The sequence below is a fragment of the Engraulis encrasicolus genome, chromosome 13, assembly GCF_034702125.1.
Source record: "Engraulis encrasicolus isolate BLACKSEA-1 chromosome 13, IST_EnEncr_1.0, whole genome shotgun sequence".
NCBI classification, from domain to species: Eukaryota; Metazoa; Chordata; class Actinopteri; order Clupeiformes; family Engraulidae; genus Engraulis; species Engraulis encrasicolus.
In genome coordinates, this window is record NC_085869.1 from 48,270,511 (window position 1) to 48,284,541 (window position 14,031).

At 43.7% G+C, this 14,031-nt stretch overlaps 1 protein-coding gene across 2 annotated transcripts in view; it reads left to right on the plus strand.

Annotated features, from left to right (window-relative positions):
- The window catches only part of sf3b1 (splicing factor 3b, subunit 1), a 29,903-nt gene that overhangs the window by 3,960 nt on the left and 11,912 nt on the right, over positions 1–14,031 (plus strand). Inside the window, exons 1-12 of one of the 2 annotated variants that reach the window (XM_063214113.1) lie at positions 1,081–1,531; positions 1,888–1,967; positions 4,786–4,983; positions 6,617–6,854; positions 7,781–7,993; positions 8,433–8,554; positions 8,804–9,001; positions 9,554–9,655; positions 10,100–10,279; positions 10,619–10,705; positions 10,940–11,210; positions 11,513–11,658. In XM_063214113.1, the coding sequence (XP_063070183.1) occupies positions 1,929–1,967; positions 4,786–4,983; positions 6,617–6,854; positions 7,781–7,993; positions 8,433–8,554; positions 8,804–9,001; positions 9,554–9,655; positions 10,100–10,279; positions 10,619–10,705; positions 10,940–11,210; positions 11,513–11,658 (1,794 nt within the window). In that variant the 5' untranslated portion in view covers positions 1,081–1,531; positions 1,888–1,928. Of the gene's footprint in view, positions 1–1,080; positions 1,532–1,887; positions 1,968–4,785; positions 4,984–6,616; positions 6,855–7,780; positions 7,994–8,432; positions 8,555–8,803; positions 9,002–9,553; positions 9,656–10,099; positions 10,280–10,618; positions 10,706–10,939; positions 11,211–11,512; positions 11,659–14,031 lie in introns of those variants that run through there. The other variant, XM_063214114.1, reaches the window with a different exon arrangement.

Consider the following 14,031-nt stretch of genomic DNA (forward strand, 5'->3'; position numbering starts at 1 on the left):
TGAGACGGCCTCTTGGCACCCACATGTTGGCTTAATGTATGATCTAACTAGCAATTCACCTTGGCAGCATCAGACTCCTTTATCATCTCACTGTAATAGACACACATGCTCCATACAGCAGCTTGCCCAAGCTGAGCAATCTTTATCACTGGGCAACTGCAGTGGCGTAGGTAGAAAGTGTCACTCTTGACCTCGTGTCACTGTGCCCATATGTTGAAGCCACAGCAAAGTCTAGGTCAGTCAGTGACAACATACAGGGCCTTTGTTAAAGTAGGGCAACCTGGAGTTGACACTCCTTTGTTGTCTGCGCAGCTGACCGATCCCGTAACCCAGTCAGCCCAAGAGCAATCAAGTAGCTATCTTGCCACTAAGCATCTGTATGCTTACCTTTCTCTGTGGTCTTGCTATGCCCTGAGTCCTAGGACATTTTTTTTTTTGCTAGTTTCCCAGACCTAGTCGGCAGGTTCACATATACAGGAAGTGTGTTTTTTATTCCCTCTAGTGGCCCTGTTTTTGGAAGTCTATTATATACGTACATGCACACACAAAAGTGCCCCTAGAGGATTGAGATATTCCATATACATTACACACTCACATACTTGTCTCTCTCTCCCTCTAAGCCCTTCACTTACTCATAAGTAGTGTAAAAGGGCTTGCTGACTTTGCACAGCAGCCAGCAGTAACCAAGCCTAGAAGCCTCAGTGCAATCTAACATAGGGAACCATCAGCCTGCATGTAGTTAAGCTGGAGGTAGTCACCACCATCTGCTGTATGCAAAAAAAATGTTGTTGTAAATATATTTCTATTTTTACATGTGCTGTAAAATAGAAATATGTTATTATATATCAAAAATCTGTGTACTACAAAATTCAGTCGGCCCTTACTAACTGTCCTTAATTTCTCTCCTACAGCAGTACTGCTTTGCCAGTCCTGTCTGCACTCTGTTATGGGTTGCAGCGACTCATCCTGTGTAGGTTATGGTGAACAGATCACAGAAGAGAGAGAGGTTTTTCTTTTTGCTAGACACTTGAGGGCCCCTTGCAAATCATCAGTCTTTGGCCAGTAACAAAACAAGTCAGGCCACTTCTCTAAGAGCTCTGTAGGTAAATCAATATCATGTCATTAAGAGCAGAGCTAAGTGGCGGAGGTGTCTCTCCCCTCATCCATAATTTGAGAGTGGAAACGAAAATCGATCAGTTTTCACAAAGAAGAGGAAATGATGTATCCCAAAATAAAGTCACATGGAATAAGTCAAATTGCTCTGTAATTTACTCAAGTTTCATTGCAAAGTAATTCTTAGTGGACTTTTTTTTAACCTCCAATGAGGTGCAAGAGTGAGTTAGTGAGTTTTTTTTATTTTATTTTCCTTTTTCTTTTCTTTTTTTTGAGTGACATTCACATCACAGGTGGTATGCTTTGTGTGTGAGTTCCAACCCTTTTCCAAAGTGTTACTAATGGTAAAGAAAAATTTTCTAGGCTTCTTTTCTGCCGGTTGAAGTCTGACTGCAGAAGGACCCTTGGCACAGAAAGTGTACGTATTCTGGAGAGCACAGCCCAGGAACCCCTGCATCAATGATGGCTATATCCTCTCCTTATCTCCTTTAAAAAAAAGACAACAAAAATGTGAACGTGAAAATGTACCTGCCTGTTGTTAAATGTTTTCAGACTGTATATAGCTGTATTGCAGGGCTGTTTGTTTTTTTTCCCTTGTTGCCCGAGCAGTAATGAACTTGAGAGAGAGAGGAAAGTAATTTTAGCCTGTAAAGTTGAAAGGGCTAGGTTGGTTGTGTCTTGTCTTTTTTGCTTTATGTGTCTGTGTTGGATGCGGTTGTTGCAGCTCATGTGTGTTTAACCGTCTGGTACGTCTGTTGGTGCTCTTTCGAATAGGGGGGAAAACGCCAGACCCAAAGCAGCAGGCTAGGACCTACATGGACGTCATGAAGGAGCAGCACCTCAGTAAGGAGGAGGTACGGACGCCTTTTTAAAAGCTACACAATTGGCATTTCCTTCTTTCTTAAGGGCAGGAAAGATGGCATGAATTTCTATGGAGCACAGCAGTTCGATGGTCCTCTTCGCTATTTGTTGAAAAGGCTTAACTACATCATAATGGCATTGATATGTCATTACCGAGTACCAAAATAAGACGTGGTTATAAAAGAGGCTCTGCATAAAAGGGTTAAAAGCGAGACCATTGCCATTTCCTTATTTTTTGACTACAGAGAAGATGGCATTAGTGTATAAAAAGCACAGCAGTTGCTTCTATTAAAAATGATTGTTGATCAATTGATTTATTTTAATGAAAAGATAAATGTAATATGATTGTTATGATGAACAATTCTGTTGGTGCATGTCATTTTTTTATTTACTATTTGAACTTGACAACATGCTCAGGGATTAAAGTTTTCCGTCGCTATGACGGATTTCCGTCAACTGGATTTTCGTTTGGACGGATTTCCGTCCTTATAATTCATGTCAATTAATTTACAATTTTTACTTTCCAACTGAACTCAAATCGAGAGCACTCCTGGTCATGAGAAGGGGAGGAAAGGTGTGTTTGGTGTACGGATTTAGTTATACACGCCACCACCGGTGGTGTCATACAACAGATTCACTCAGTAGTTTTGAGCCATCGTCTTCCGTGTTCAAAAAAAAAAAAAAGTACACGAGCAGTCAACAAATCAGTTGCGGCGCAGCGCGAGAGATTAAAAAAACAAATAGCCAACATTGTTGCTGATGGCAGAAAAGAAAATACGTGTAATACTCATCGAGTATGGTAATGGTAATACTATGTCTTTAAAGTGCAATGACCATCATTAAACGAGTTGGACTGATATTCCAATATGGGCTAATAATGCATATGCATGGAATGCATAGCTGGAAGAAGGTAGGACACTTATGTTTCCATTATCATTGCACCTGCCGTGGTGGATAGTTAGAAAAAAAAAGAATAGTTTACTTCGGCTGCGCATGATGTCCTTTTCATGAAGGGTTTTCCTTTTAAGCATTGTGACTTTTACTAACATTATTCATAGCCCCAATGGGACGGCTATCATTGGCAGCTAGCTAGGATATACCATGCGTAATACCATGCGTTTCATCCTCTTGGTTTAGCGCGTTTGACTGGCTACGTGTAGAACTAGCTCTAGTTGTCTTTCTGACAATTTACAGTCTCACCTAATCATAGCATATTAACTTTGTTGTTGCCGATATATTTAAGAAATAAGTTAAAAATGGGTTGCATTTTACAGGGGTCACGGAGGCTATCCCTGGCAGAGCCAATATTTTATGTCTTGTTCTGGGAAGCAGTGTTCTGATGGGTGGACTCATGGTCAATAAATGCCGTTTCGGTGTTTGTTTCACTTTCAAGGCTTGTTGTAGGCTACTGTGTGCTATTTTTGCTAACTGGAATAGTGTGCAGCAACAGTTGTGTGTGTGCTTGTTTTTGAGTGGCTCAACGTCTGTGCCCATCTTCTCGGACTATACGCTTCGTTTGAGTTCAGTTATTTGCGCACTCAAGACTGATAGGTGGGTGATTTGCCTTGATTCGAGTGGAAAGTTACGCGACAAGCTTGGGAAAGTGTGTTACTTTCGATAGACGTATGTCTGTGACTGTGTCGTGTCTGCTTGTGTCGTGTCAGCTTGTAGGAGAGAACACGGGTGCGTGTAGGAATCGGGGACGTTTTTTAAATCAATGGTAAGCGTGTGCCTGTCACCGCACATCGAGAAGCAAAAAAGTACCGGTAGCCATAGGTTTTCAAAACGGTAGAACACAAGAGGTAGACTACCGCACCCTGTTTGTAAACGTCAACGTCAAGTTATTTGTAACAGGATGAATAGTGAAAAACATACAAAATAACCAACAACTAGTTTTCTCCCTCTGATTGCTATGACCAGTGCATTATTTTTTAAATGTCAGAAATACTGCAAGCACTGCTGCACTACAGTGCTGCACTACAGTGCTGCACTACAGTGCCGCACTACAGTGCTTTCACCAGAACAGTGTTTGCCCATTCTGATGGGAAAGACAAAATATAGCTTACTACTACTACTACAAAAAAACATAAAGGGATCACTGTATCAACGCATTGCAATTCCAAGTCTATAATTCTGTGATATCAGCTAGACCATTTTGAAGTAACACTCATTGTGAATCCATTCTGCATGATGTTGTGAACAATTCATAAACAATGGGTAGAAATAAGAGGAAATAACCAAAACATGTCCCAAATTGCAGTTCAATGTTTGCAGTCTGATATATCCATTATCCCTCCATTCTCGGCCAGTTATAGTCAATCTGGTGGCCTAGGCCTGCCCCCTTTCCCTCTTTCCTTTTTCTTGTATTTAGAAATTGGCATCTGTAAACATAGCATTGTAGGCCTACATCTGATTGAGCACATCTGATCTAGTACCTACAGGTACATTCATGCTGAGAGTGTATATAGGCCTACTGAGTGTATAATGAATATTCAAGTGTAAGTGTAAAGTTTTATGTTGGTTGAAGTTCTGATTTTGTGGCACTTTTTGGTATTACTGGCGCCCTCAAGACATAGGTCTATTCTGCTCTAGGCGACTGCCCTGTCTGCCTATGCCTAGTGCTGGCTCTGGCACCATTCCTTGCATAAAACCAGTGTATGTTTCGTTATGAGGGCAAAGCCTGGCTACATTGGTTTTCGTAGGGTTACGGAGTGATTCTCGATCGGGTGCCTAACCGGTAAAAAAGTTCAGTCAGATGACTTTTTTTTTGCTTTAATCCCTGCATGCTATGTCTTGGTCTTGTCTCCACAGAAAGAGATCAGGCAGCAGCTGGCAGAGAAGGCCAAGTCTGGAGACCTGAAAGTGTTGAACGGCTCTGGAGCCTCCCAAGCCCCCGCCAAACGCAAGCGCCGCTGGGATCAGACGGCCGACACGCCCGCTGACCAAACGCCCAGCAACGCCACGCCCAAGAAACTGTCCAGCTGGGACCAGGCAGATGCATCAGGCGAGGTAATGATCCACATCAGTCATTTGCCGTTTTAGTATGTGGCCATTGAAGAAATCGAATGAACCAGGGCTTAACACCAACACACGCCAGGTAGCCAAATGTGGGTGAAAGTCGGCGTTGGCTAGTAGATACCGAAGGTTCACTAGCCATTCTGGCGGGTCCGTTACTATTCTGAATGATGATGCACCGCATTTTGTAGGTTTTTTCTTCGGACCGTCTTTGCTACAAAAGCAATACAATGCGATTTCGCGAGCCTACAATACCCATGAAGCACCTGTGTCACGTGTCACCTGTGTCTCACGCAAACCAGGAATCTGATAGAGCTAGTCTTGCGAAGAGGAGTGACAGCGAGCTACCGGGACATCAGCGTGCGTTTGGGAATGTCACTGGAAACCTTCACGTGAAAATAAAGTAGCGAAGTTCATCTCAACTGACCTGTTTTGCGATCTGTCATTAGTACAATACTTAGTAGTAGTGGACATTAAAATGACCAAAGCGAGAGGAAAACACGTCAGTCTGTCTTACTCTTGTGAAAGTCTCATGGCTGATTAGCGCAGTGATAAGACAAGGACACATGCGGCATTAATAATGTTTGGTTTAAATTATTTTCTGATTTGCCTGTGTCTTCATACCTTAATATTCCTCCATGTTTCTTGTGCTGTTGTTCCCGACTGTCAAAACGTTCTTAAAAAACGCGCAGTAGTAGCCTTCCAGACTGCACAAAAGCATCCCATTGCATGTCCCTTCGCAGGTGCCCGTCTCGCCCGTTTGTATTTTAAACAACTCACTATTAAACGGAATGAAAGGAAGTCGTAGCCCCTTCTGTAGTTACCGCATCTGTGTGTGCTTTCTAGTGGATACTTTTATAAGCAAATATTCCAGAAGAGGTGTTATTCCACATCCATGACCGAGGACCGGCCAACTTGGCAATGACTATACGCTATCTACTTTGCGCATCAATTTGGACGGCGACTTCCACAGATAGGCCTATATGATATGAAGTAGTCCCTCCAGATTACAGACGAAAATATTTTGCTCTCGTGTAGCTTACATTTGTGCCCTTCCACAACACTGTGCTTGGTGTTTCTGCATGGTAAATATAGCCTACTATAGGCTATGTCATTCCTCAGATCAGTAAATCTGTTCTTTGCATAGCATGCATGCATGGACCAGTTAATAGGCCTAACAATTCTAATTATTAGGCCCTATAGCATATTATATTATACTGTATTATGTTATATATTATATTATATTAGGCCTATATTATATTATATTAGCCTACATTACATTATTAGGGCCTATTACAGCCTATTATACAATTCATTAAAGCTGCTATGATGGTTAAGAAAATTATGGCTAGTGAAAAGGCCCAATGGCTAGTGAGTCAGGAAAACCACTAGCCAAAATGGCTGGTAAGCGAAAAAGTTAGTGTCAAGCACTGGAATGAACGCGTATGAGGGTCCATAAAATATAATACAGAATTTCAGAATCTTTTATGCCATTGTAGAATAAGTTTTTGATAAAGCACAGCCTTTCACTAGTGGCTAATAAAACGCCTGAACAGTTTTACATCCAAGACAATCTTCAGTTGCTTGTGCTGTTGCTAATGCCACGTGCTTGCTGTCCTCCATCCAGACACCGGGCCACACACCTGGACACACTCCCTCCAACAGTCGCTGGGACGAGACTCCCGGTCGCCCCAAGGGCAGCGAGACCCCTGGCGCCACCCCCAGCAGTCGCATGTGGGAGCCCACACCTAGCCACACCCCTGCCGGAGCACTCACCCCGGGCCGCGATGCCACCCCAGGCCACGGCAACTCTACACCAAGCACGCGCAAGAAGCGCTGGGACGAGACGCCAAAGACAGACAGAGGTACCATCACCATCATCATTTCCAAAGCAGGGGTGCATTTCTTGAAAGCGTAATTGTTAGCAGTTAGCAACTTGGCTAGTTGCCAATGGGGCACCTAAGTCACGCCCTTCTACTTCCGATCCATGGGGCTGGAGCTCTCAAAATTTTGAATGAGAGTTAATGGAGCGAGTCAAGCTAAATCCTCATCCCGTTTGGCATGTGCTCCGGATTTCACATATGGTGACAGTGAATTTGAAAGGTTTGGATTTGCGTCGTAAGACCACTCATTTTGGACACGCAAGAAACGTTATTTTACCTTTTGTACAAAACTGTGTTAGAGACTACACGTGCGCCTCGCATATCTGACGTGAACCGAGGCACAGTCAACCCTACCGCTGCACTGCGGCTTAAGTGGCTGCACGTCGGACATGCGACGTCTGTCTGTAGTCCAAATAATTGTATATTTTTGCACACGCACAACTCAAAAATCGCTTACCAAGTGAAGTCAACAAGCACACCATTGGTTGTTATTAATTCTGAGGCACAGCATATGTGTGATCGACGGGGAAATGCGAGGTGGATCGGAAAATAGCTTTGATCAGTCCATTACAGCCCAGTCAAAAGTTTTCGCGTTGCCAGCCCCATAAGCCGCCCGGAAGGGGTGGAGACTTAGGTGCCCCATGGGAAATTGCATTGCAACCAACAAAGTAGCTACCGTAGCAACTACGCTTTCGAGAAATGCGCCCCATACAAGTCTGACAAACCACTGATATCAAGAAGAAAAAAACCTTCATGATGAGCATTGTCAACTTTATTTCTGTTTCTTACTCAACCACTTTACATTTCTGTCATTCTTGTAAAGTTTAAGATGGAATCTGCCGGAAAGCGAGTTTTCTTATCAACTGATGAGTCCCGTTAAAAAAATAATTCTGTGTCTGTCTGTGCAGAAACCCCCGGCCACGCCAGCGGTTGGGCTGAGACGCCTCGCACAGACCGTGGAGAGGAGTCGGTTGGCGAGACCCCCACGCCCGGCGCCAGCAAGAGGAAGTCCAGATGGGACGAGACGCCCGCCAGCCAGGTGGGCTCCTCTACGCCCCTGCTCACGCCCGGAAAAACACCCATCGGCACGCCAGCCATGCACATGGCCACCCCCACCCCAGGTTAGTACGCCCCCATCCTGCGTTAGGATTTGTGAACGATGCAGGTGAAAAGATAATGGTCAGAGATTTGCTTAGGATTCTTATTTACTTATTTATTTGTTATTTCACTTTGTGGTTAGACATGATGTATGTGGTAGGTGTTCTGAAGCACTTCAGATTACTGACTCTGATAGGCCCCATTATTATGTCCTTGATTTAAAATCCTCTGCAGATCGATGAACTTAACATATATTGTTCATTTCTGGCAATATAAAAGTATTTAGGTGCTGATTCCCAAAACGGCATAAGTTCAGTGAGAGAGAGGACAGCGCTGTTAGTTACTGTGTTTTCTTTTTGAGGTTAAAATCATTTGCAAAATGTTATGTGATGCAATATTTGGGTATGTTTTGAGGTCATTTGAGGAGTGGGAGCTGATGGTGGTCGTTGCTTTTGCTTCCAGGTCACCTGATGAGCATGACCCCTGAGCAGCTGCAGGCGTGGCGATGGGAGAGGGAGATCGACGAGAGGAACCGACCGCTCACTGACGAGGAGCTGGACGCCATGTTCCCTGAGGGATACAAGGTACTTCAAATGCGCGTGCAAACAAAACAATCTTTTAAAAAAACGCTCAGTTTTGGAAGTGCTTCCCTGTGCACTAATTCATTATCATGTCTACGTTTTGTGACTTTGCCTTGTACTGCAGTTAGATTTTGAGCAAATCAGTATAAAGTGTTGAAAGAAAAAAAATGTGACTTCAGTCTCAGACTCATTTAGAATTTTTCTCTTTAAATTTTAAGCCTTTAAAGTCATCGCTGCTTTGAATGTGCGCAGGTGCTGCCGCCACCAGCTGGCTACGTGCCCATCCGCACCCCGGCCCGCAAGCTGCAGGCCACCCCCACACCCATCGGCGGCATGACGGGCTTCCACATGCAGACGGAGGACCGCACCATGAAGCAGGTCAACGACCAGCCCTCTGGCAACCTGCCCTTCCTCAAGCCAGACGACATCCAGTACTTCGACAAGCTCTTGGTAAGTGCCTTCGCCTATGGCGCCCGCCTTACTCAAATTAAGATCTGGTGAGCCTTGGCTTAGTAATTGGACCACTTGAGTCCATCCCTTGGAGATAATTAAGTTTGCCTTGACCTTAAAGTGTAGTTTAATGTAGATATCTGATGACCAGATTCAAAGTTGTCCAATTCCATTTCCATTCATTTAAGTCCAATATTACCATAGCCATGGTCCAAGAACACTGTACATAAGTCCAGCAAGTGGAATCTATGAAATTACAGCTTGTCAGAGATTTATGAAATGGAACAGAAGTTAATCATAAATGCAGATCTCACTAGTTTGTATAACGTCAATAAAATGGAACATTGGCGAATAATTTCTGTCTAATGCTTGGGTGGGTAATCGGGGGGCCATTTATGTTTCACATTAAATATGACATGTTTTGTAAAGCAATCAAAGAAATTCCATTTGCAATAGTTACGTTGTATTTTCAGGGGACCTAGTGAATGTGGGATCTTGTGGTTGCCTTCAATATAGGCCTAAAGTGACCTGAGGCCTGTTATTGTTTTGCAGGTGGAGGTGGACGAGTCCACTCTGACCCCTGAGGAGCAGAAGGAGCGCAAGATCATGAAGCTGCTGCTGAAGATCAAGAACGGCACCCCGCCCATGAGGAAGGTGAGCCTGGCCCTCCGCTCCACACATACTACAGGCCTCACAGATACATGGGGATATTGGGCTCAGGATACAAAGTGCTAAATTGAAAACATCAGTGCTGGTAACACGGCTTTCTACATAAAAATATGTGCTTTTCTTGCACTTACTGACTGGTCTTAACTACATATATTTTTAAAAAATACACACAAACGCACAAAAATACACAAATGTAAAAGTTACCAAAAAAATTAAACAAAGGACTCAGTTGCAGAGTTGCCTTGGGACCCTCTTTTATTTTGATGTTCTAGATGCCCCTTTTCCCTTGAAGAGCACCTGCATTGCATAATTGTTTGAGACCTAAAGCAGCGCTCCTCCATTTCTCTCTCTACACATACAGAAGCTTTCAAATATGATAATGTTATTCTGCAATGCTAAGATATTTTGTGCTGTGCTTTATTTTCCCAGGCTGCACTGAGGCAGATTACGGATAAGGCTCGTGAGTTTGGCGCTGGGCCCCTCTTCAACCAGATCCTGCCCCTGCTCATGTCCCCCACGCTGGAGGACCAGGAGCGCCATCTGCTGGTCAAAGTCATCGACCGCATCCTCTACAAACTCGACGACCTGGTCAGACCCTACGTACACAAGGTTAGTGGGCAGATGCCTGAGTGACCATGGTTAACAGGCATTTCTTGCAAGGTGATGAGTCAAATTCTGTACAGGTTTTGTATTTGAAGAAACCCAAAGAAAACCATGTAAAGGCTGTTGCAAAAATCTGTTGAAGTTCATTTTAGTGTTTTCCCAAGAAATATCAGGCAAAAAAAGCCAAGTATAAGAAGTCTAGCCCACAGAAAACAAGATGGGCTGATTTTTAAGTTGTATAAACTAAATTTATGGAAATCACAAGTGAACTTGGAGGGTATTGCATCTGAACACTTAACCTCAATCCTTTTTCTTAACCAAGTTTTGATCCCTCTCTTTGACCAGATTCTGGTGGTGATCGAGCCTCTGTTGATTGATGAAGATTACTACGCCAGAGTGGAAGGAAGAGAAATCATCTCCAACTTGGCCAAGGTGAGACTAATCATCTCCTTCTAGTTATTGTCATTATCACACTAGATTAGTGGTTAACGTTTATTTAATTTGAGATATTTAGGGGTTTATTTACTGAGGGAAGAAGCTGCATCATTGTTTATGGGTTACAACCTGTATTTAGGACTGAGAGGGTAAGTTATGAAGGCTGAATCCAAATGAGTATTCAGTGTGTGGAATTAATTTTGTTTCCCGCTCCCCTCGCCTCCCCTCCAGGCTGCTGGTCTGGCCACCATGATCTCCACCATGAGGCCCGATATCGACAACATGGACGAGTACGTGAGAAACACTACGGCTCGAGCCTTCGCGGTGGTGGCGTCTGCCCTGGGCATCCCATCCCTGCTGCCCTTCCTCAAGGCTGTGTGCAAAAGCAAGAAGTCCTGGCAGGCTCGCCACACGGGCATCAAGATTGTGCAGCAGATCGCCATCCTCATGGGCTGTGCCATCCTGCCCCATCTCCGCAGCTTGGTGGAAATCATTGAGCACGGTTAGTCGTCTGACGAATCTCCAACTTTGATTATTTAATATTGACAGAACATTTGAAATTGTTTAAGCTGTCGTGCCTAATCTAAGGGGTTGACACCTGTTATTAATTGCTCCCGGCTCCCACATTTGTTGCAGATTAAGTTTATATTATTATTATTACTGTATTATATTTTTAATATTATTGGTCTGTTATGTTTGTATTATCCTGTGATGCAATTAAAGATTCATTTCTGTGGTTTAGTGTGAACTGTGTGTAGATGGCCAGTTTTCTAAGTAACCACATTCTCTCGCTCTCGTGTATAGGTCTGGTGGATGAACAGCAGAAGGTGCGAACCATCAGTGCCCTGGCTATTGCTGCCCTGGCTGAGGCCGCCACCCCCTACGGTATCGAGTCCTTCGACTCCGTGCTCAAGCCCCTGTGGAAGGGTATCAGGCAACACAGAGGAAAAGTGAGTTAGAGGGAGTAAGGGGTTCATGGTTTTTGGGTAAGGTGTCAGGTTAAGAAGGTAGTTCTGCACACTGCGAAATAAGCTTCAAGAAACAAGTTTCATTAAATTAAAATGGCAATGTTTCGATCATCACAACGTTGCTTTTTAAGTCAGTCCCACCAGGAAATCGCGGGCATTTTCTCAAAAAATCGCGGTCGGAATTGCCAGATGGTGCACGAGGATTTCCAGAAAATCGCGATAAAAGTTGCGGAGCTTCTTACTGTCTTGTTGCGATTTTGTTGCGGCATGAAGTGAAAGGTGCGATTTTTGTTGCGATTTTTAATGTGTTTCCCCACGCTTGAAAGTAAAGGACACTGCCACATTCCAGTCCTCTGGTGTTTTTATATTATTTCCATTTTTATATTATAATTTTGGTCCTTAAGCAAAGCAGGGAAGCGGCCAGGGCGAGTTTTTAGCCAGAATGTCGTCGTGAAAAGTTCCATCTCTTTCATGCTGCCATTACGACACCCGTCATTACAATGCTGTTTATGGCCGTTTGACTCTGTTTTAAATGTCATTACCGTTTCAAATTGTAAGCATACAAACTTTGTATCATGTCAATATCCATTCCTGACTTAAACAGTGGATACATAATTAACTATTATCACTTATAAGTAGGCGGGCGGAATTAGGCATGTCCATCCGCGTCCCCATCCGCGTCCCCGTCCCCCCCACCACCACCACCAAAAAAAAACGAGCGAAAAAACCTGTGGAGCTCTGCATCCAGTTGAAGAGGGTGCGTGACAGGAACTCTTGTGACTGAAATCCTGGTCAATGTGAGTCGTCTGCTACACATAGCCTGCCTGTGTCGGCGTTGAATTTTCAAGCTTGTCAAAAGCAACACAAATAAAAGCAGAGGGAGGGGTCGCTTTCGAAAGAAGGCATAGGCCTAGGTTTTTTTTTTGTTCTCCCGCGCCGTCAGCCGGCTTTAAATTAACGGCTGATGATCATCATTCAATGTAACGAGGATGGACTTCACAGATTTCCTGTTGTGAAGGGTGCTTGCTGAATAATGCTCAGAAATTATATTAATTTTGGTGCTCTTGTGAATATAAAAGACGACGAGATTGTTATCTATAAAACACCACGTCGCCTGCAGAACGGAGGTCTCAGCTGTCAATCAATACAGTCAATCGCGCAAGGAAGAGAGAAGGAGAGGGAGACAGAGAAAGGAGTTTTCCAACTTTAGTCCCACAGCTTTCCAACGTGTCTGCTCTGGTTCAGTGTTCCTTGCCCGTTTGACCGCGCCAGGTTAAACAAAAGTGATTTGACGACACGGTCACCAAGTGCTCCTATCCAGCCATAACCCAATTTGCGCGAAAGAGATTACTATATTGGCCACAATGGCCAGGCACGCACGCAGCATTCACAATGAAGGATGGAAATTACTCCTTTGTTGTGGACAAGACATTTGCGCATCTCAATTCGGAGGGAAAATGTTGCCTTCTGTACGCGCACAAGTCAAACACCAAAGTGGTCCAGCAGGTGGACCGCTTTAGAAAAAAAAACCCACATCTTGTTGTAGGAGCCCTATACTTGGCGTATAATGTAGATGACTGTCATGAAGTGTTAATTATATATTTATGTAGGCCTAGCACATTTGAAAAATGTAGGCCTATTGGTTATGCCAGACTAGGCATACATTTTCCCTCATATGACCATGCGAGCAGACGCGCAATGAGAACATGCGTTTCCTACATTCGTATTTATTAGTTTTTTTCCCCCTCACCTACAACTTTGTACATGCATAGTAAAGTGCTGGGACTGATTGCTAGGTTACTTTTTTATTGTATTTTTTTTATTGTATTATCCTTTTTGAAAGGAAGTTTGTCAACGTCAGTGAAGTCAGCGCAACATGGATTGGTTCAAAGTGTTCAAAGTTGCGGGAAATCGCGGTGATTGGTTAAAGTTGCGCTATCGCGCAGAATTCGCGGGAATTCATTGAAGTTGCGTAAAACGCCGCGATCGCAACATCGCGATTTCCTGGAGGGACTGTTAAGTTAATAAAGTTTATTTTTTTGGAGCTTATTTTGCAGTGTGCATTCCTACCTTCTTAAGAGTATGGGGTTAATCTAGAAGTGCTAGAAGGATCTCTCTGGCATGTTGTGGACTGTTCCAAAAGTCCTTAATTATTAGTGCCAGAGTCGTTCGAAATTATATGAAAAGTCCAGTCCTTGGGGAACAAAAAAGAGATGTTGAGGCAATTTTGTCTTTAGTTTTACCATTTTAATGGTCTACACTAAAAAGGTCTTGTCCTCCCTTCTCAAGGTCTGGCTGCCTTCCTGAAGCCTGTTGGTTATTAGCACCATAGTAGCTGTTTTCACTTGTTTGCTT